This window comes from Cheilinus undulatus, linkage group 10 (genome assembly GCF_018320785.1).
Source record: "Cheilinus undulatus linkage group 10, ASM1832078v1, whole genome shotgun sequence".
NCBI lineage: Eukaryota > Metazoa > Chordata > Actinopteri > Labriformes > Labridae > Cheilinus > Cheilinus undulatus.
In genome coordinates this window covers 6,943,553-6,965,136 of record NC_054874.1, presented here as the reverse complement: position 1 = coordinate 6,965,136, position 21,584 = coordinate 6,943,553, and the positions used below count along the sequence as shown (strand labels likewise).

The 21,584-nt window shown below is 37.9% G+C and overlaps 1 protein-coding gene across 5 annotated transcripts; it reads right to left on the bottom strand.

The window, feature by feature from the left end:
- Positions 1–159: 159 nt before the first annotated feature.
- Positions 160–20,011, bottom strand: sytl4 (synaptotagmin-like 4). Of its 5 annotated transcripts, XM_041797411.1 has the most exons (19): positions 19,714–20,011; positions 19,546–19,611; positions 18,339–18,563; positions 17,884–18,061; positions 15,791–16,006; positions 13,750–13,859; positions 13,440–13,551; positions 13,168–13,335; positions 10,782–10,911; positions 10,614–10,704; positions 10,414–10,508; positions 8,259–8,351; positions 7,594–7,772; positions 4,571–4,673; positions 3,957–4,118; positions 2,010–2,115; positions 1,815–1,920; positions 1,522–1,730; positions 161–950 (listed from the first exon to the last, which is right to left on the bottom strand). In XM_041797411.1, the coding sequence occupies exons 4-19, from the start codon at positions 18,000–18,002 to the stop codon at positions 802–804; spliced, it is 2,148 nt and encodes a 715-aa protein (XP_041653345.1). In that variant the 5' UTR covers positions 18,003–18,061; positions 18,339–18,563; positions 19,546–19,611; positions 19,714–20,011; the 3' UTR covers positions 161–801. The 5 variants fall into 5 exon arrangements, with proteins under 5 accessions (XP_041653347.1, XP_041653345.1, XP_041653346.1 ...); XM_041797412.1 differs by lacking the exons at positions 19,546–19,611; positions 19,714–20,011 and adding an exon at positions 19,477–19,513; XM_041797410.1 differs by lacking the exon at positions 18,339–18,563 and having other exon boundaries at positions 162–950.
- Positions 20,012–21,584: the final 1,573 nt, after the last annotated feature.

Sequence of the window (21,584 nt, the reverse complement as noted above, 5' to 3'; positions counted from 1 at the left end):
CTCTTTTACTGCATGTCATTCCCCGCTGTCTTCCCAGTTTCAAACTCTATCCACTGTCTTTTCTAGATAAAGTTTAAAAAATAAATATTAAACCCAAGAGATCTGAGTAGATCTTCAGTGAACTGACTCCTGGTGGTATTTAAATGTTAAGAGCTGAGACAATCACTTGTCTTTCATTTGTTCAGTTTTATTAGGTGAACAGAATAAAGGAAACATTATGTTAAACATGACTCTGCTCACACTCTGAAGGGTTAAAATCCACATTTATATCTACGTAAAGACAAAGTTTTATAATTTTTGTATAAATATATAGTTTTCATAAGAGCGTTTATGTAAAATACAATAAAATATTAATTTGTGCGAATTTTGTTTGATGCATGAGTGGAGTGTTAAGTGATGTGTTTTTCCATGTATTAGTATAAATCTGTACACAGTTATAAAGAACAGGTCAACATTGGTTAAAATGTGTCTGTGCTAAGTGCTGTACATGACTTAAAATCGTGCTCATATACCAGGCCAGAATTTTAAAAACATAAAATGACTACAACAATGCTCTAAAATCAAATCCAGAGTTCAGAGAGTAGCTTTGGCACATTTCACCAACAGTCTGAAGCATTAATAAGCTCCACACAGTGAGGCAGGAGTGAGCATGTGTTTAGTTTCCAGCAGCTCAATCAGCTGTTTTTTGAGTGTCCAACTTCTAGGCCTTCAAAAAATGACTCTAAATGATACCACATTAGTCACAGTTTCTCCCATTGTTAGTCACCAAGTATTTTCCCATGGATCCATGCTCTCAGGTCCTTATTTGCTCTTTGACTTCCCCAAAGAGGAGCGCAGTGGAAGAGTGCCCTCTGCCCATGAGTCAGGGTACTGCATCATCTTCTGCCAGAGGCTGACCTCCTCGCCAACAGAGTCCATTTCCACTTCCTCTTTTCCTATCTTCACAGTGCCTGCAGGAACAAACGTCACACAGTGAATGAAACGTTAGAACAGAGTCTGTTACCTCTGTATTATTGCAAATACTTCTACTCGGAGGCAATGCTACACGAAAGGCATTTTTACAAAATTAAAACAAAAATAATACAAAAAGTCAAAACAACTAACTAAAACTTAACTGAAATTAAAAACTAAACGTGAAAATTAAATTGATATAAAAACTAACCAAAGATCCATAACTGTTACAACCTCATTGGACACCCTGTAGGAGCTACAGCTGTAACGTAACACTTAACATCTTTCTCAATAAGGCAATAAAGCAACACTTAAACTAAACTAGAAAACAGTAGACATATTTATTAGTTCTCTTAATTACGGAGTTTGAATTAATTTTCACTACAGTGTTAGACATTAACTAAGTAAAAGGCTGCTGACCCTGGTAGATGCTCAAACCAGGATCTAAACACTGGATTATAATTAATTCTAAGTGTATACCATGATTTCACATGGTGTACACATGCAAGCCCTGAAATCTATGAGAAAAAAATTGTAGAAGCTCAGGATATATTAAATTCTTTCTTTTACCGGTTCCAGAGCTCAGACGGACTCCTCCCAGAAGTTCATTGGTCAGCACTGCTTCTTTGTCCCACACCGTCAGCTCCAGACACATCCCCTTCAGCTGCTCCAGAGTCAGATCCTTGTACACGAATGTTTGGTCATAGTGGGGGTTCAGGTTCTTCTTTACCACTGAAGTCTTCCTCTTTGTGTCTTTTGCCTTAGTTGGGAACAAGTACCTGTTTTGCCACAGCAGAGCATTAGTCTATAAAAAGAAAAACAGCTTCTATATGAACAGAGACTTTAGAGAGAATATCACCAACCCTTTCACATAGCTGTCTAAGGTGCCTCCTGGTTTTACTGGCATCAAATTCTTCGCCTCTTTAATAAGGACGTGTAGTTCTCCTTCGTTTGCTGCCTCCTTTTTTCCTGTGGAGACCATTACAAAGTATCTTTATGCTACTAAGTGTAAGTGTATTAAACAGCCAAAGCTGAATGCAATTTCCCTGTACTCTTACCTTTAAAGATCTCAGTTGTTGGGTTTTTAGGCGGGATGTACTTCAGGGAGATCACCAACTCTCCTTTGTACTGAACAAAAGAGGAAGCTGGCACAGCATAGGAGGCCTGATAGAGAAAAGTACATTGTTTTCAGAACACAATAATTACTACCATTTATAGTACATTTTATAACAGACAGGCCTGTGCACTAAAAGTGAAAGGTTTCTAAGGGGGAAACATAAGTTGTCTTAAGAGTGTGACAAAAGATCAAATCATGGATAAACCAAATTATAAAAACCTACCTGAAATTTATTTTAGGCCACATAAAAATGAACGACCATTGCCCGTATGCAATGCAAGAAAAACAAAGTTACAGAATATTTGAGGAAGATGTAGAATTTTCATACTATTTAGATTATATAAAAAGTGAACACACCTATCTTAGCGCTAAATTTTGTTAATTTGCTCTGGAAACACTAGGTGTTAAGTCAAAGACTGCTATATCAGAAAGCATGAACAGCTACTGGAAGCTGCTGTGCTACTGTGGTTTCTCATTTGCCATGATTATTCCCCGCAATCAGCTGTGCTTTCTCTCCCCAAAGCTCATCCCTGTAGCGTGTAACTCCATCCCTCTGCCTTATTCCCCAAACCCTGTAACACTGTGGCCCCACTAGACATTTCCAGGTCAAGCAGAGACACAATGCTTAGCTCTGCCCCCTCTGTTGCTTACTACTTGTCTTGAATTGTGGACTCTATTCAATTAAAAACTGCATTCCTGTAACAGTAAACCACAATTTTCATTTCATAGGTGAGCTTCACATAAGGAAGAAAAGCTGTTAAAAGTGGCCTTCATAGTCAAGCTACTCACAAAGCATTCTGGGATCCCTCAGAGGGTTAACCAAAAAGATCACATTCAATAGAGTAACTCCAACATTATGTGAAATTCAGCCATATTTACTTTTTAGTAAATAAATCATATGGAGCAGGGATGCACGATATTGGACTTTTGCCAATTTACAGTATGCCGATATTTCCAAATTTAGTTTTGTTAAGACTGACTTTCTTAATTCTAAAAAGCACCTAGTGTCTCCTGTGCAAAAAGAGGCTAAGGTTAGATTAGGACAGTCTGGTAGTTGCTTTATGATTGGGATAGCATGCAAAGCATGTTTAAACTGCAATATTCATCCCCCGTTTTTGGCTTAGGAAAACATTTTCTAATCTAAGTCCAAAATACCCTTGGTACTTTTATGTGCTGTAATTCAACTTTCTTGTCCCCTAAAAGAAATTTGCTTTGCAGTCAGGTAAATACATGAAACATGAGAACAAGAAACACACTAATGTGAGGTGTGGCTCTCTCACAGCCAGTCAATATCAGCTCATTTTGACATGCTAGGACCTGTTTTAATACTGTTGACATAATCAGCAAATTCAGCCAAATTCAGTGTTTTTTTTTTTTTTGTGAATATAAACTTTAACATTACAGTCTACTTTATCTCACATCTGTGTAACATCTATATCCTCTCATATAGTGTTGATTAACAGTCTTCTAACAGTATTCAACACAATAGCAAAAATGTTAACAGCAATATTTAAAATAGAAAGATCCCTTTAGAGTTTTAACTGCACTTTTTAAGGCATTCGACCTCAAGGAGCAAAAAAAATCCACTTTGCAAAGTTTTAGGATGCAAATAAAGAAAGAAAATGCAGCCAACAGTTTGTTTTTTACCTCACGGATATGCACAAATGTGGGAAACAACTCCTTGTGTTTTTTCCTTGAGGCGTTTACAGTATGTTGTGTAGACTTGCTTTTGTACAAAATGGACAAACAGCCAAAAACACACAAATCCTTTCTCTCTAAAAGATGCTGCTTCTGGTCAAAAGTTACTGATTCTCTGATTTAATACACAATTTGTTTTGGTTTCATAACAGCACAATTTTTCAAAAACCCTCTAGTTTCTGAACTGTACCTTAGGCATGAGAGCCATGCAGTCCTCGTAAGGGGAGCTGAGGTCTCTGCTGTCCAGAGGGATCTCCACCTCACCCAGGAAGGCGTTTCTGCTGAGGCGACCATTATGCCACACTGCTATTAGCAAGGAGCGGGTGAACAGCTGGGCGCGTCCGATGGAGTACTGTTGAAGAAGGTGAGGGGGCGAGGACAGGATGGATGAAAGGCCTGTCTCAATACTAATACAGTGGTGAAGAGGTTGATATAATATTCATGCACTGGTGCTGAGGGAGGTTTAAATAAGCATCGAGCATAGATTAAAGCAGAAGACAGACTCAGACAGAACTCAAAGTTTCATTTTGAAGTTTTTCTTAAAGCCAAACTCATTAAGAATTCATTAAGACTAGATTCATCAAGATAGAGTCCTATGCAGCAGTTTGGTTTGTTGCTGTACTTAAACTCTCTCTACATGCAAGGCCAGGACCAAAATCAATATTTGCCTGCAGCTTTTCTAATCTACAGTGTCAATATCAATCTTAAGGTCTTTGCAGGTGTGGTCATTTTCTGCTGTAGACATGGCACAAGGTGTCTAACAAGGGAGTCTTTAAGTCAACAAGACAGGACTGAAACTCTCACCTTCAGTGTTTCATTGTAAACTGGGTTCACAGTGTTCCTCTTAATGTTCGTTTTCCTTTTGCTGTGGTGAGATTTGTCAGGCAGGAGATAACACTTGACATACCTGAGACACAAAAAAGGAAAAAAAAAAAAACTGTTAACTGGTGTTTTTACACATGCTCAAAAACCAATAACATTTCTAGGTCATTTTAAGGTAAATGCATACAGTCATGTTTTTCATTCTGACTTTACCCGTGCTTCCTGTACCAGCCCCTCTGTAAAACATCAATGTGGAGCAGGGGTGGAAAATCAGCAAAAAGTCAAGTAATTCACAGATAGTGAGTGGTTGGGGGTGGTGTTTATATCCGGCCACCGATGCACCACCCTTTAGCACATAATCAAGCTGCTTCATTTGCTCTTCTTCCAACAAGTAAGCTTTTTTCACTTCTTTATTTGCTCAATTACACTGTCATTAAAAAAATATAATTCTTGTTTCCTGGATCAAAGAGAAACCCCAACAGTTACACAGTGGTACAGAGAGCTATACAAAGTACCAGTAGAAAGCCTCTCTGCTAAACTGAAGGAGAACTACACAGATTTTTTTCAAAATTTGGCAACCCATTCTAGTTTACTCGTTTCTTTTTTAAATTTTTTTTTTTTTTTTTTGTGCTTATTTGGTGAATCCTATTGCCATTTTTCGTTCGAGGAAAATTATGAAAAAGTGGTATACTACAATACTGCAGATTTCTTTTTTTAGCCTGTGTTACACTACTTCTGGAAACTATACGTTATATGATGTTCTATGGCTGAGTCTTGATCTTGGTGCTGTCTTCTCATAATGTCATTGTTGAGTTTAGTCATGTCTTTTATATTAGTCATGTTTTGTATTTGTTCTGTTGTTTGGTTGTCTTCTGCTGCTGTAATTGTTTCTGAAAAACAATTAAATTTATATTTTATAATAGTCATAATAATAATAATTCTTGTGTCTGACTCTTCTGCTATGCTGCAATATTGGATTTCTGAAGTGTCTTTTACGTCCCTCTCTAAAACTTTAATGGCAAAGCTAGGCAATATGGCCTAAAATTCATAAAACCGTTTTTTTTTATTCACTCTTTAAGGTAGCAGTATCATTTCATGGGATTACAATGTTAATCGGAAATACCTTCAAATGCATATTCAGGTGCTACTACCTCCTCTGCTCTTTAAAACAAACCTCATGTCAGAGCATAACATCAAAGAAATAAGTTTTCATAAGTCCCTCTGTCTTCAGTTCTTTGTAACCCCATCTGTAGTTTTGTTTCATTTTGCTCCTTCTGAGATGTGTAAAGCTGCTTCTGACAACTCACATTAACAGAATAACAATATAATTTTAATTGGTTTGACTTAGCTTTAGCAGCTGCACCAACTACTGCCTATGACTGCATGGAGTTACAGAGTTTACAGCTGCTTCTCTGTCCTCATATAATAGCACAGCCCACTTCTCAGAACTATCATGGACTTAAATCAAGCAAGGTGGCAGTTTAAACAAACCTTTAAACAATGGTTTAAATCACCATCATACGAATCAAGCTGAAGACAAACCAAGTTAATCCATTGCAGCTCACAGCTAATATTAAAAACCCTTAGAATACAGGGTAAATTCAGTCAAAATGTATTTGAAACATTTGGAGTTCAAGTACAAACTAGGTGTCTTTAGAAGGACAAAAATCTGTTTCTTTTGCAACTATCAGACTCACTGTAGCTGCTACTGATATTGAGTAATATACTGCAAAAAAGGGACAAAATCCTTTGCTTCCTGTCTGGATTTGTATTGTCAAACAGAGGCCTATAGATTATTGTAGCTGAGAGGTATTATCTGGAAAACTCAACTGGAACCCAGCATGAAGCCATAGCTAGTTCAAGTTCAAAGTTCAAATTTTACACCTGTGTTTATAAATAAAGTCAAGGTGTTTCAAACTTGAGACTCCAAAAAGGATCAGGGTTGGATACATTTTTCAATACAACATTGCTATTTAGTGTCTGGAAAACAGACACTACAGCAAATACAGTGGACTATTGAGAACTGCAAATCTGAAATGATAAACACAGTCCATGGATCTTTATGGATGTAATCCTGTTTTTGGACTAAACACTTGGCTGGATTTAGATTGTGGGAACTCTTTCTGATGCAGCAGGACTGTTTTTGATGGAACATTATGATCAAGAGATTATGGGAGAGCTGTGTCACTTTCATTATTGCTTGCTTGTTTGTTTATAGCCTGACAATTGCATTAATTGTGGCTGCTGTGGTGGTTCAATCCTGGAACAATTAACATGATCATAATCCTGAGAAGCAGAGCTTTCTGGTGGTTAATAACATGCTATATTTACATTTTGTAAATAAGTGAACAGTTACAAATAAACCTGCTGGCCCGCCGAAGGGCCCTTGGATTTTTAAGGGTTTAAAGCCCCAGATATGCTGACGGACACACTTTGCAAAGCAAGTACACTCACTGTATGTTGCTGTTATTGCAGACACCAAACCAGGAGAAGTAGAGGACACGTTTTACCTGACCACTGTGCTGCCCTTAATGACAGGGGCATGAGTGGGTGACGTTCTTTTCTGTTACCTGGCTGCTCTAAAGTGTCAGAGTGAGCTGTCATCTGTCACATATCACTCTGCTCTACTTTATTTATCCACCACTCTGAGTGGAGGAAATTATACCAGTGACTGTATTAATAGCCATTTAGTGCCCACCACTTCATTCTGGGCATGTTCAAAGAGCTTCACTCTTAGCCTGAATTTCTTGGGTAAATATAGAAAAAATGTTGACATTACATTTCCTGTGAAGCTCAATCACCCCGAGAGGTGATAAGGGTGACTTTGTAAACAAAGTAGACTCTTATCTACACTGATCAAGCCATGTCAGCATCACAGAGGGATTTGATGTGTATATAGAAAAAAGTGTTAAGCGCCACTGACTGCACTCCAGCCCACTGTAAATACCAGACTTTACAAGTGGAGCTTGATATGAAGCTAAAAAGGGAAAGTTCCTGATATTTACGGGTTGGAAAGCTGCCGTGCGACATCGCCGTGAGCCAGCCCGTGGCACTCCTTGATGAAGACCTGGAGGCTCTGCGTGTCTTCATTGTAACTCAAAGAGAAGACGACGTCTCCGCTCACTTCCACGCTGTCAAAATCTCCTGCTTCACTGTAAATACTCATCAGGCTGCCCAGTGTGTTCTGAAAAAACATACACACCTCACCTCAGTAATCCTTGTGTATGCTGCAGGTTTAACTCACACCAAATATTTACACATAGAAACTATTTAAACAGACAAGCAATAATAGCTTTATACCGTACACTCACAAAGATATTTAAGCAAAACATGGAAACAAAGAAATTAAATACAACAGATAAATGCTTCAGGGTAAACTGAAAGGGATCCGAGGAAAAACAAATAAGGAGAGACCAGGATCTAAATCCAGGGTGACAGCATGAAGGTTAGCAGGTTGAATTTTTCCCTTGAGGCTTTAGTCACTACAGAAACACTTTTGTAGACTTTACTCTTCATTTTTGCTCTTTGTAACTTACTGGAGGAAATCCTGGGGTTGAAGATGCTTGTTCAGATAATTTACCATCATTTCCGTTCTGCAAGATGTTTTGAGCTGCTCTTCAAAGAGCATGTAGAGATTTAATGCAGGCAATGAGAAATGTCTGTGCTTTACCCTTGAGCTCTGCAGGCTGGAAGAGCTTGAAGCCAACGTTCTTTTATGAAAGTTAACCAAAGTGTCAATATCCTCATCCTCCTCTCCGTCTTCCTGTAGGATCAAAATACATGATCACTTATCATACACGCAAAAGGAGGGTTTGTATGATTGCAACTACAAGGATTTTATTCAAAAGTAAAGCAAACAAGTAAGACAAAGTTGGTCTCCCAGAGATGTACATCTTTGTACCTTTGTAACAGCAGACACTGTGTTTGAAAAAATATCATTCAACATGGTCCTTAAAAGGCAACTGAGGACAGGCCATGACATTCTATTCACAAGTACTGGGTGCCATATCCTTTTGACAGATGCCAAAACTTAAAAGCCGGCATACTGTGATGAAGAGGCAATTAAAAATCTTCTGAAACCAGGATTATGGTAAAGTTTAATAATTTTAAGCACTATAAAGTTATCTAAACGGAGTTCTCATCAAGTTTGGTACTTCAAAGGCTACAGAGAAAAATACGGTTTATATTTTGCTGTTCATGTAAACATGTCATATGGTCTTCCTCTTGACACTGGGATTACAAGGCATTGGAGCAATAAAGACCTTTTTTTTTTACATTGTCATGCAATTTCTGTCCAAAATGAGACAAAAGTAGAAAATCAAATCTCACTATGGGACCCTCTATTTAGGATATTCAGAGAATTTTGGTATGCACAATGAATTATGTTGATGACACACAAGATAATGTTTAAAAAGAAGGTATTATTTGAAAATATACTGGAACATACACTTTGTATAAATCCTTTGGGGTGATTTTTTTGTCCTAATTCCGACAGGATAGTTGAACAGAGACAGGAAATATGGGGAGAGAGAATGTGGGAAGACATGTACCAAACAGCGTTGAGACTTGTAATAAAGCTCTTGACAAGCATAGTGGACTATAGCCCCTATTTGTGGGCGCCTGCTCTTCCCACTCAGTGAAACCAGTGCCCTGAAAGACGCATTTTGTATAAAACTAGCACATAATATTTCAATAAATCACATCGACAACTTTTTAAGACGAGCCTGGAAACATCAACCATTTACAAAAGTATTTGCCTCTGGCAATGAAAAAAATCACTTAGGAAAGGGGTGTCCACTTTTTTTTCCACTGAGGGCCACATTCAGATAAATACAAGAATGACTGGGCCACTTTGCTATTACTCACCTTTAGTGTATAAAAGTTAGTAAAACCAATTCACTGTAGGTTCAAATATCCTTAGTGACTGAACACGCTCAAAGAAAAACACTCCACATCGCAACTTTTCATTCTGGCTAAAAAGACAAATAGCAGGCCATTCTTATGGATTTTGGGAGAGCCAATCAGATTTCAGGAGTGTCCTGGTCAGCTCTAGCTATCATGACCCGACCCCCTGGTCAGGACAAGAATGACACTCCATGCAGGGGGAGACACTGATGTCTCATATACATATTAAGACACAAAAGTATGAATGAAACTACCAAACTATAGAAGAACAGTGCTTAAAGATGACATGAGCAATATGCTTTGTAAATCAGACCAGGAATGGGAGCAAATGACAGTTTCTCATGAAGTTTGCAGAACTGATCCTTTTTTCTTTATCCATCAGGGCATTATTAATCAATATATTATTGTTTTGGTTGTTAGTATATTTAACATTTATTTTGCTGTCTCAGTTAAATCATAAAAAATCTTATCAAAAACCTGATGCTTGTAGAATACATACAGAATTTATCATCCATTTCATTTTAGATGTTGCTGCAAGCCAATTAAAATAGGCCGCACCGAGCTGTAGTACTTATGTACGACATGTCATAGAACATAATTTACAGCTGACGGGGCAAAAATATCAAGAATTTAGCCTCAAAGTACCTGAAAACATAAAACCACTGACAATTAAGAGGCATGAATTATTTTTTTCCCCATTTTTGGTGCTCTGAAGCACTTACTGTAGGAACTATTTTATTGCTGTAAATAATGTAGATGAAAAACAGTAGTTTTGAAAACATGAAATTACATCACCTGAGCCCATTTTTCACAAATATTTGCTGTCAAACATTTCAGTTGACCTAAATAAAGATACTTAACAAATAGTTAAAAACAGAAAAAAAACACATCTGAAGTTTTAGAAAAAAAACCCTTTTTACCTGTATGTCTAGACCCGGTACAGAGCGGCTCCTGTTGCCCATTGATACCTCAGATGAACCACGTCCATCACGCAGGTCCAATGTGGAAACAGACTCTGTTATAAAGAAGTAGATTTTCAATTCAGCAATAGTTCACACATCCATCCAAGATTCTGATAGAAAAACAAAAGCACAGAAAGTATTTTAAGAAGAAAGCAGACCAGGGGGTTTTGGGGCTCGTTTGATGCTCTTCTTAAAGAGTCGATCGACTTCCAGCTCCGGGCTTGAACCGTCTGGTTTTAATTCTGGGGCCTGTGGTGACAGAATTAGGAGTCAAAGTGAGAACATAGAGGGTAAAACAGCTGGAGACAGAAACATTAGTGTGTCACCTGAATACATCGTACAGTGTTAGCTTCTGTGCCGGAGCTGTCATCACTAGCTATATTTGTTTTCACTGGGATGGTCAAGTTGGAAACACTGGCTCCATCTGGGCTGGACTGACGTGATCGGATCTCTCTCCTGTGTGATGATGAACAAAGAAAGTCATCAGTGAAGTTTAGCTGATCTTTGTAAATGAGACATTGTTTGCTCTTAGTTTATGAGACATCTCCATTGTTAAGTTGTGGCTAAAAACACTCAATTTCCTGATTTTGCTTTTTAAAATAAAAGTCTTCAATAATAATTAGCATTGAAGGCTTTTATTGTGACAGACTTGGCAGAATAAACCATGGCCCAGTCTCAAAGTCCACACTCACACACCCACTGACTTTAAGGCACGTTCCCGCTAAGGCTGTGAGGGCTTAGGGCTGTTCTACTGTCAATTCATAGTGTATAAAGTGCTTTTGCAGACTTTTTGAGCCATGAGTGTGCATATCTGCAGACTTTGCATGAAGGAATTACCCATAGTTTATAGCATTATAATGTATTACAGGGATTCCCTGAGGAAGTCAGCTAGTGAATGCTATACAAGCAACGTGAAAGGAGTGAAATAGTAAACAAAAAACATGGAGGGTGTAATCAGTGTTGACACAGCAAAAAAAAAAAATTCTTTAAGTGTATTATATTAAACAGCCTTCATCCATTGAGGAAACAGGCCTATGGGCAAAGCACGCTTTTATCTCTGCAAGATGCTAGCTGTCAACAAAAAAAAACAAAGGACCCTATCCTATCCTATTTCTACCACTTCAAGCCCTTGCAGCCTCATGCACTCACCCACTTTCCAGGTGCAGTCAATTAAGTCCCTTAGGGCTCAGGGTTTAGGGAGGAGACTGAGATTCAGCCTATGTCTAGCATTGGATACTTTACTAAACTTTAGCAGTGTGATGCTAACACACATGAGGGATTAAACCGTGGCTGCTTGGAGAGAGACAGTCACAGCCTGCTTCTTTGAATCATCCAGGACAAAAGACAAGGGAAATATGGATTAAAACACACTTTCAGCAAGCAAGATGTTTGTTCCCATCATGTCTGGTTTAAGTAAATAATAGACAAGCACTCCAGCAATTAGCCTTCCCATTGACCTTATGGTCAAGTATGGCCAGAGCACAGTTGCCTTGCTCTGTGCTAGAGCAGAGACGGAAGTCAGGGATTAAATGTACTGCTTTCTGGCTCAAATCTCTGTTATGATACTGTGGCTGATAAATTTGGGAAATTTACTTCACAAGGAACAAAAACACAGCATGCAGCTGGGTGTTAACTTTCAATGAAGGCAGAGATGTTGGCTAACAACAGACTGTACGAAACAAACTGCTCTGTGTTTTATATTGTTGTAGTGTTAGGAGGGCAGTATAATTTTTTCATAGCAGCCGGTAACATCATGGGCTGCTTTGCCGTGCCCAAATTACACAAAGCAAGGAAAGAGGTGAAAACATTTCTAACGGTCTAAATCCAAAATTAAGTCAGATAAATCTTCAGTTTTTTCACAAGTTTACAGCAGCCTTATTCAAACATATCTAGTGTGTTAAGACACATATTTTGGATCTTAATGTACAGGGGCTTTAAACCACAGGTGAATAAATGATGGCAGTTGTCAAGGGGGCAAGAGAGGCAGGCTTTTATCAGGACACTTGGTAGAGGGCCTAACTGTCAAATAGATGACTTGGATAAGTTAGCTGTTAGAGAAACTCTACACTATCAATCATAGTTTGGATTTTTAAATGACAAGAGGATATCATTTCCAACTTATTCAAAAGTAGACTAGTCCAGTCTAATATCAAGATGAGCTGTGAGAGGAAACCAGTCACGACACAATCTAACCAAAATGTTGCTTCTGGTTTTCCTGCAGTGTTTGTACAAGTGCTGCACAATTTGGTAATAATGTGCTACTGCAATGTACTTGCATGTTTGCAGTTATGATTATACATAATAACATCATGAGTCTACTTTCTTAGTTATCAAGGAAAATGCAGATAATGATAATTTTGAAGAGTGTATTTCAACTAAACTAAAATACAAATATTAAGTCACATGAAAATACAGAACCTAAAGTTTTTACAGTACTGCTTTCAAAATAATTTAATATCTTCACTAATATAAAAGTTGCCTTTTTGAAAATAAAGGTACTTATACAAAGTGAAAATGCAGTTGCCTTATTGTAAACTTAAAGGCCTCTCTGCAAGCATTTCTGTAAACCTTTCAAGCCCTACTTAATACAAAACTTACTGCAGTCTTTTATGCTGTTATGTAATTGCAGAGCCTGACATCATGATTGCAGTTAGGATTAGATTAATTGCGCAGCACTAGTTTGAACCTTAATGTTTCCACAGGTGAGCTTACCTTGGAGGCTCAGGTGTAACACGGCCGGACTCGGTCTCAGTTTTACTGCTAATAATGCTGGCATTTTCTGCAGACTCTGTATCACTGCGCATTTGCTTCGACTCAACGTCCTCCTTTGATTCAAATGACTCCCTTGAAGCTGATGATCCTGAATTATCACTTTGATGGCTGTGGAGATAAAATATAAGGAGAATGTTAGCATATATTAAATGTGTAGATTAACAATCTTGGCATTAGCAGTTCTCAAACTGATATGAAGAATGACAACACACCCTTTGTTATCAGCCTGATTTTTCTGTCTGCCTCGGGGCACAGGAGTGGGATAATCTGGTTTTATTTCAGCACTTCTCAGCAGCACCTCTCCTGTTGTCTCACGCTTCTTCACTATAGTACAGAACAAAAGATAAAACACGCTTCAATAGCCAAACTAAATAGTTTCATGTTACTGCAGCTTTTAACATTGTTTTCCTGCTGCTGTTGAGCAACATTCCTGTGACTGTGGTCATTTCATTTTGCCAGGACAGAGGGCTGTTTACATTCCTGGTTAAAGAGTTGATACCCACTTCCTCTTCCTGTACTCACTCAGGGGGTCCTTCTTCAGGGAGACTCTCACCAAGTCGTGTCCAGGCATTGTGGAGAAACGGTTCACTCTTTGGTCGTAGAACCAGTCACCTGTCATTTTCTTCATATCTCTAGAATGAAAATAAATTTGTTTGAATGCTCTTGGTTTATAAACAGTCACCAGATAAGGGTCAGATTTGAAAAAGGGTCCACACATTCCTGTCTTTCAGAGGGCAGTGAGATCTTTAATATTTTGTAACACCAAGGGACACAAGTATAAATTAAGCTCTGGGTTTGCAGATTTAGCCACAAACAGCAACATGCAATGGTTGGCCAATGTTTACAATGTTACATGCATTGTCATACATATGGGCTATTTTGGAAGTTTTGAGGTACTTTGGACTAGGGGAACAAGTTCTTCGCTCTAATAGTTCACAGCAGAGTCTCTTCTTATTCAGTGTCCTCTGCATGTATTGCATATATATTAATGTATGTATTTGCAACCTTTGCAAATCTTGCTATGAATGCACATTGACTTGTATATACAAGAAATAATAGCTTTATATTTAAATCTTGATTTTCTTTACACTTTTTCAGTTTATTTATCTTTTGTAGTTAATGTTTAATTCCTGTGCACTGGGAGTAAAGCTAACTGTAGTAAATTTCCTTGTTGCGTAAACATACTTGGCCAATAAAGCTGATTGTGATATTTACAGCAGAAATCTTCATTCCTGCCGATACGAATATCATGCTGATAATAAGGTGCATCCCTAGTTTTAAATGCTTGTTGTGTTTGCTAGCGATTCTACGCATGTGTGTGAAAGGTGGTGAGAGCAGTTTTGTCATTGAATGTAGCTATTTGAAGCATGAAAAAAACACAATAGATCTGACTTTAACCTGCATGTGCAATCTTTTTAAGGACGCTCCACTGACATTTCTCACAGTTTATACCAACTTCACTCGAACAGTGTGAGAATATACGGTGCTTAACAAATTTATTAGACCACCTGTCTCAGAGACCATCCAGCATCATGAAGTGCTTTAATGCGAACTCTTTCATTTTCAGTGAGCTCTCGATGTTTTGCCATTCTGAACAGAAATGAGGAATTTCAAACTGAATTCACCTTTTTCTACCCAAATTTGAGCCGGCTCACTGGGCTTCTCTGAGAAGTCAGAAATTGATCAAGCATAACATTCAACCATTAAAACAAATTTTCTCCTCAGGAATGCAAGTAAATAACTATAATTTGACATATTAATCAAGAAATAATAATGTGCTTTACTATTTTTTCAGTTTTTTTGTAAATCAGCCAATTTGAAAATTCATGGATAACAATAATAATTATATTTTAGCATTAAAAATATAATTTGGTTAAAGAGCTTCTACATATTGGGGAATTAACCATCACAGAAACATAAAAAATTATTTTGGTTTTACCAGTTTTTACCAATGCTGTTAATTTAGGGCAGCTGTGGCATAAAACTTACTTTGGGTGGTGGTCTAATAAATTTGTTAAGCACCGTAAATCATGCACCATGGTGTATCACTAACAATACAGTTGCACAGTGTGAGCTGATGTTCTACCATGATTCTTATGGAGTTGGCTTAAAACTGCACAGTGTACACTAGGCGTTAGAGTAACTAATGCTTTAACAACAGACACTGCAGTGGATTTCAGAAACTTTACCAACACTCAAAGCAACTAAAGGCTTTAATGTCTTGTTTTTGTTTTGCATCTGCCGTTCTGTCCATGTGAAATTTCCTTCTGTCTGTCTGAGTCTAAAGTTTATTTAAGTTTACAGTCTGAGAAAGACAGAGGGAGAATTCTCTCTCTGTCTTTTATTGGCATCATCAGACTACCATGTGAATGACGTCACATTAAATCAACTAAAATGTGAAATTTGACATTAATGCATGAAGTAGTAGTAATGAAATAAGCTTCCATTTACAGAATTGAGACAACTTTTTTAACAAGTTAGTGTATGAAAACTAACATCAGAATGCAAGAAAATAGTTGGTGTTCAAATTTAAAGGACAGTGTAAACATAAACAGTCCCTTACGACTCTTTGGCACACACACTGCACTGCCAGGATCCTTCAGAGGAGACTGTTCGACAGCTGCGGCACACTCTGTGGTTGCATGTCTTACACTGGCTGGAGGAAATGGACAATCGACTCAGAGGTTCCTGGCATCTGCCACAACTGTACTGACTGTATCTTCCACTGCCACGTTTGGCACCTCTTCTCTTCATATCAAGCAGCTCTGTCTTCAACTTGCTGTGACAAAACACACAAATATGCAGAAATAAAACCAGGAAATTATGCTTTCATTTGCCTTGAACCCTACCCCTTGTGATTGATAGATTTCTCTGACTACCCAGTTCACCCTTGACAATACTAAGCAGTAAACAGTAAATGACAGTGTTGTGACTTCAGTTATACACAACATAAATAACATCAGACAACTTGAGCAAGTCTCTTACAAACTATTTTGTCAGAGAGGAAATCATTGGTGTAATTACAACACAATTCCATTGATAAACAATATCCATTAACAAAAGAATGGGTTTCAATTTGCCTCATAGTATGGAAAAAAATAATAAGTTGTGCTTGGATACTTGGACACTAAATACCTGAAAGAAAAAAATCCCAAAACAGAACAACAGGATACAATAAGTAGGCCTGTATTAAAAAGAGGAGGTTGTGGAGGTTCAAAACATCTCTCGCTCTCTCTCCCCCTCTCCATAAAGGTTTTTCTGAAGAGCATGTGATCGTCAGTAGACCCTTCTCTCATCAGCAGAACTAAATGGTATGTGAGGGGTACATGAGGGGGAGACTGTCCACTAATCCATGGCAGAGGCAGTTGATTTTCCAAGGAAATTATAACTTTACACTGAAGTTGACATCAGATCTTTTCAAAACAAAATTTCCTCCATTCATGATTTCATCTTATCAGACTTAACTGTGTAGTGTATCATAATCACCCATTTAAATTCATCAGTTATGGTCAAAACAATTTCAGTTTTGATAGTCACTTAGGACAGCAAAATGTCATGACTTCATAATTTCTTCTACGAAGACATTTATGGGAATTTTTCGCCGTAAGCATCCTTAAAACTCATTAGTGATGGTAAAAGAAATTCAATTATGATAGTGACTAAAGACAACAAAATGTCATTACTTCATAATTTCTTCTGAGGAGACCAAATCAGTCTTTAAATTCATAAATTATGATAGTAGTTCAGGTAGTATGGAGACTGAAAAAAATCTAATGAAATCAATGTCCATGTGTATATTTTAGCAAGTTCTAAAATAGAATTTCTAAAAGACATGGGCACAAATTTTAAGTATTTATTTTGAGGTTTAAAAAGATAATGATGTTATGAGCTATGTTATTGTGATGAAATAAAAAAAATCACCTCAATATTTCAACTGTGTAAACTCTATTTAATCAATTCCCATCCCTATTTTTTTAATGCCCCAACTATAGAACTTTATAACCGCTCTGTGACTGGGAAAGGCACCCTGATCACAGAAGACTCCTCTCCCCCTCTACCATTCCTTCCAGTTACTGCCATCAGTCCCTCTGGTCCGCAAAAATGTTGACACAATACATGCTTTTTTTTAAATCAGCTGTTGCTTTTAATAACACCTCATTTATTATAAATGTGCATTTAGTTTAAAATATGTTTTTGAATGTGAATTTATGCTAGTTCTTATGTGCTGTTTGAGCTTTGTCAAAGAAGAATTTCTGTCACTTGTCAGACAGACAATAAAGTCTATCTATCTATCTTCAAATACTTCAGAGTTCTCTTGTAATTATGATCTGTTAAATTATGATTACTTGTGGATTTTTTGTAAATAGGAAATCAGTGGCAAGTTTTGCTCTAATTTTCAATTGCTATCCATTCACATTTATCAAAATATTTCAGTTATCAGCAACACCAGTATCAAGTGTCAAATTTATTGCACAAATCATTCTGAAATGAAAATTAAATACCTGCATTACAGGAATATGTCAAAGGACTTCAAGTTTATGGTGAATTATGTGAGGCAAAATGTAAAAAATAACTCATTCTTATCAATTAATTTCTGAGTAAATTGGATGACACCTTTAACATTCCTTTAACCAGTGACTGCATGGACCTACTCACCGTACACGCTGCTCCTCAGCCTGTCTCAGCTCTTCATCCCGTCGCAGCACCTCCAAAATGAGCTCCTGCTCAGCCTCAGACAGGAAGCCAACATTGATCATGTCTGCAGGCTGTGGCATTGTGATCTTAACCAAGAACCTTTGGCGTAGGTTTGCTGGCTCAGGTCAGAGAAACTCTCCTGAAACAAAACAATCTATAAGTAGGTGCCTGAAAGGGTTTAAATGTCTCATTTACTACCAAAAAGCTTTGGTCAAAACTACAAAGAAGACTGACTTAACATCTACAAAGCCTACAGAAATGTACAGCAGCTTTTAGTTCACAAATCTGTAGGCTATTTTGTAAGCAATCAAGGCAGAGCTCTGTAGCTAAAAGAGGAAGCTAGTGACTCAATGCCATGTAGTGATGAAAATACAGGCAGGAACAGCTGTGTTATACTCATAAAATGGATAATATACCACTGAGTGAAGTTTCTCTCCTGTTGTCTTCCACGCAGTGAAACCTCAATGCAGCAACTTTAGTGATGGGCAGTTTAAGAGTCACCTCCCTCAAGAAAGTCCACCAGTCAAAAAGGATATCCCATGGGGATCTACCTAACCACAAATCCAACAGAGCTTGACCCTTAGAAATGTTTTCCTTGTCGTGGGAGGAGAGGCATCACTCTGCATCTCTTCGGGCTGAACCTAAAGATAAATGAGTCATAGGAACCAGGATGTTGGAGGGTTTTTAAAATCCCACAGAAAGCCTCTGCCCGGGTGAAAGGTTGTTTTGAATAGGACGGGCAAAAAACAACATGAACTTGGCTAACATGCAGGGTTCCCACCCTCTAAGGATACAGAGAGCCGGGTGGAGTTCAGCAGCTTAACCATTTGCTTAAGCCCAACATCAAGCTTGTCATCTGTCAGGTTCCCACCTGAACCTTTATGCTCCATTTGAGTGACCTCAAAGGAACATAAAGTGAAGGGAAATGTACCTCTTAAGGAGATAATCGGTGGGAAAGCTGCAGTTCTACTCTGCATGAAAAAACCTACAGCTTTCCTCATTGTTTGAATGCCTGGGGGCAGCTATCACAAGCAGGCGTTTAATAGGTAATTCCTGCAAGACAACCTGTCCGGGTAAAACTTAACTCCCAAGGAAATGGCGCATGCGTCAATAACAGATGACAGAGATACTCTGCACTACTAGAACAGTCCTTTCCAAGCCCTAAACATAGAATATTTAAGAGGAATTCTAACGTTTTCCCAGCCGAAAAGATAGCTAAACAGATGATAGCTAAAAGTATGGTTCCGGTTTCTATGGACAGCTAACAGCATTGACGAATTTAACTTCAAAACAAGACGCTTACAATTTTGTTCGATAAGATAAGACTTAAATCTAAATTACTACGTCGGAATCAAAATGCAGTAAAATACAGACGAGTCACTTATGGATGAAATTTCAACGGTCGAACGTTGACGCAAGTTACGTCAACTGATAATTAAATCCACTTCATAATGCTAACGTTAATCCCTCTGATGATGTAGTCATGGCTGTATGATTTTATCAAGCTAAAAACGTAAAGCTGAACGATTTTGAAACACTATTAGACCACTTTACCTCGTAGATAAATCAAACATTCAGTACGAACAGCACACATTTCGACTCATTAAAGAAAATGACATGCACCTGTTGTTTCAAGTCGACTTCACCCCGCTACACGACTGGCGTCATACGGGCAACAGCGTCCGAATCCTGGTAGAAAACACGACAAAGCTGTTAAAAGTAGCACACAAGCTAGTTTGGTGTTAACAAAAATAATTAAATTTCCGCGTATCTACAAACTGGTTTACTTACTTCTTTCCTTATCAGCTACAAACATCCCTTCCCTCCCACTCCTTCTTCCTCTAGAGTCCGTCTCCAAAACTGTTGACTTTGTGAACTGGAGGAGTCCCGGAAGATTAGGAAAGTTTGCAGACTGACAGACAGGAGCGACTCACCACTTTTTCCATGCCAGGTGCTTTTCCTAAGCTCTATTTACCACAGGAGAGGTAGATGTGGAAAATTTGACCCATTGAAACAGTCTAATAATTAGCTCCATTCTCAAAGGCAAACAGCAACGTTATACGTAATTTTGAACGCAATACTTAACCAGGATACTTCTTTCTTTCGGCTAAAAAAAACATGTATTAGTCCGCCAAAGTAGGAAATTTGCCTACATTTTGTACACATACGCCTACATGGCAAGCTTGTAATGCTACGTAAAAATGCCTCTTCAAATAGTTCATTTCCCCTCTTACACTCTACGGCAATATTTATTTTAAAGGTGTGGGCAAAGTAATGGTAGAACGTTTTTTTGGAGACTATATGTCATCAAAGGGTGGAAAGTAACTACTCCATTAAATTCATTTAAATGTTGTCATATACATTAAAAAGCATGATGTACAGTCAATGTAATAAAATGCATCTCACCACCCTCTCATCCCACAAAACCAATTGAAATAAATAGAAGATTAAATATGTGGAAAAAAACTGATGAACAGTTCTGTAGAGATAAAAACACTATAATAAAACATCCTAGAACAAATATTACTCATATAGGCTTTATCAATGCTTGAGGATAGAAACTGTGTAATTATGTTTACTCATATTACCGTAATTGAGTATTTTTGGGTACTTTACAATTTGAAATCAGCCCTTTTTCTTGTACTTAAGTACAATCTAACCAGAGTAATTGTACTTTTACTTGAGTACTATACTCTTGTACTTTTTACTCCTCTGTTGACGTCACAGTAGAACTTAAAGTACCTGTAAAGTGATAAAAAAAAAATCTTTGTTTCTGGAACAGGCCAAATTTGAGTCATGAGAAACATCCCTAAGTTTAGAAAATTAAGCCTCAAAATCATGAAAATGAGGCAGTAAAATCTGCTCTAGGATGATGTGGCTGTGTAGTTGACTGAGTCGAAGCCACACCCACCCATGAGAAATATGATCCTCTCAAATAAAAAAATATTTCTGTTGCCTGGCTCTGTGCCAGAGAGGAGCAAAATTGGAGATTAAGTTGGCTGTTTTTTGCACAAATCACTCCATTGTGATACTTTAAATGACCTGCAGGCCACCATGGCTGGTATATTTGGGAGATATACCTCACAGTGAATGTAAACACAGCATGGGACAGGGACTTTAAAGACAGAATGATCCCACATCACATCCCAAAACAGAAAAAAACTTGTTGATGTCCCAGGGTTAAACATTTCAGAATTGATTTTAACTCCCAAAGTGTAATTTTAACACCATCCTGAATGAAATGGTCTCCAGTGTTGAAGTTAACTGACAATGTTGATCCACCAGTGTCAGGTCAACTATGTAAAGAGTCAGTTTTTTTAAGCTCTGCCCTCTGATATCAAGGTGCGGATGTCCTTGGACGGGGTTTAGTTGTGTTTTATGTGTGTTTGGATGTTGCCTGTTAAAAAGTGATCCCTGCTGAGGCTTGATTGTTTTTATTTTTGATGTGACACATTTGCACCATAGGTGAAGTTATCCACCGAGTTAGATGCCTCACCTGTGACTTTATGCATAGTTCGTATTCTTCATCAGAAAATATTGCCTTGCTTTGAGCCACAGATTTTCAATAGTTATTGCAGCTCTGTCATATAGCAAAAGAGTTAACACTTCCATCAGTGTAGTTCAACTATATGTAGTGTAACTCACTACTGATACTTTTAACT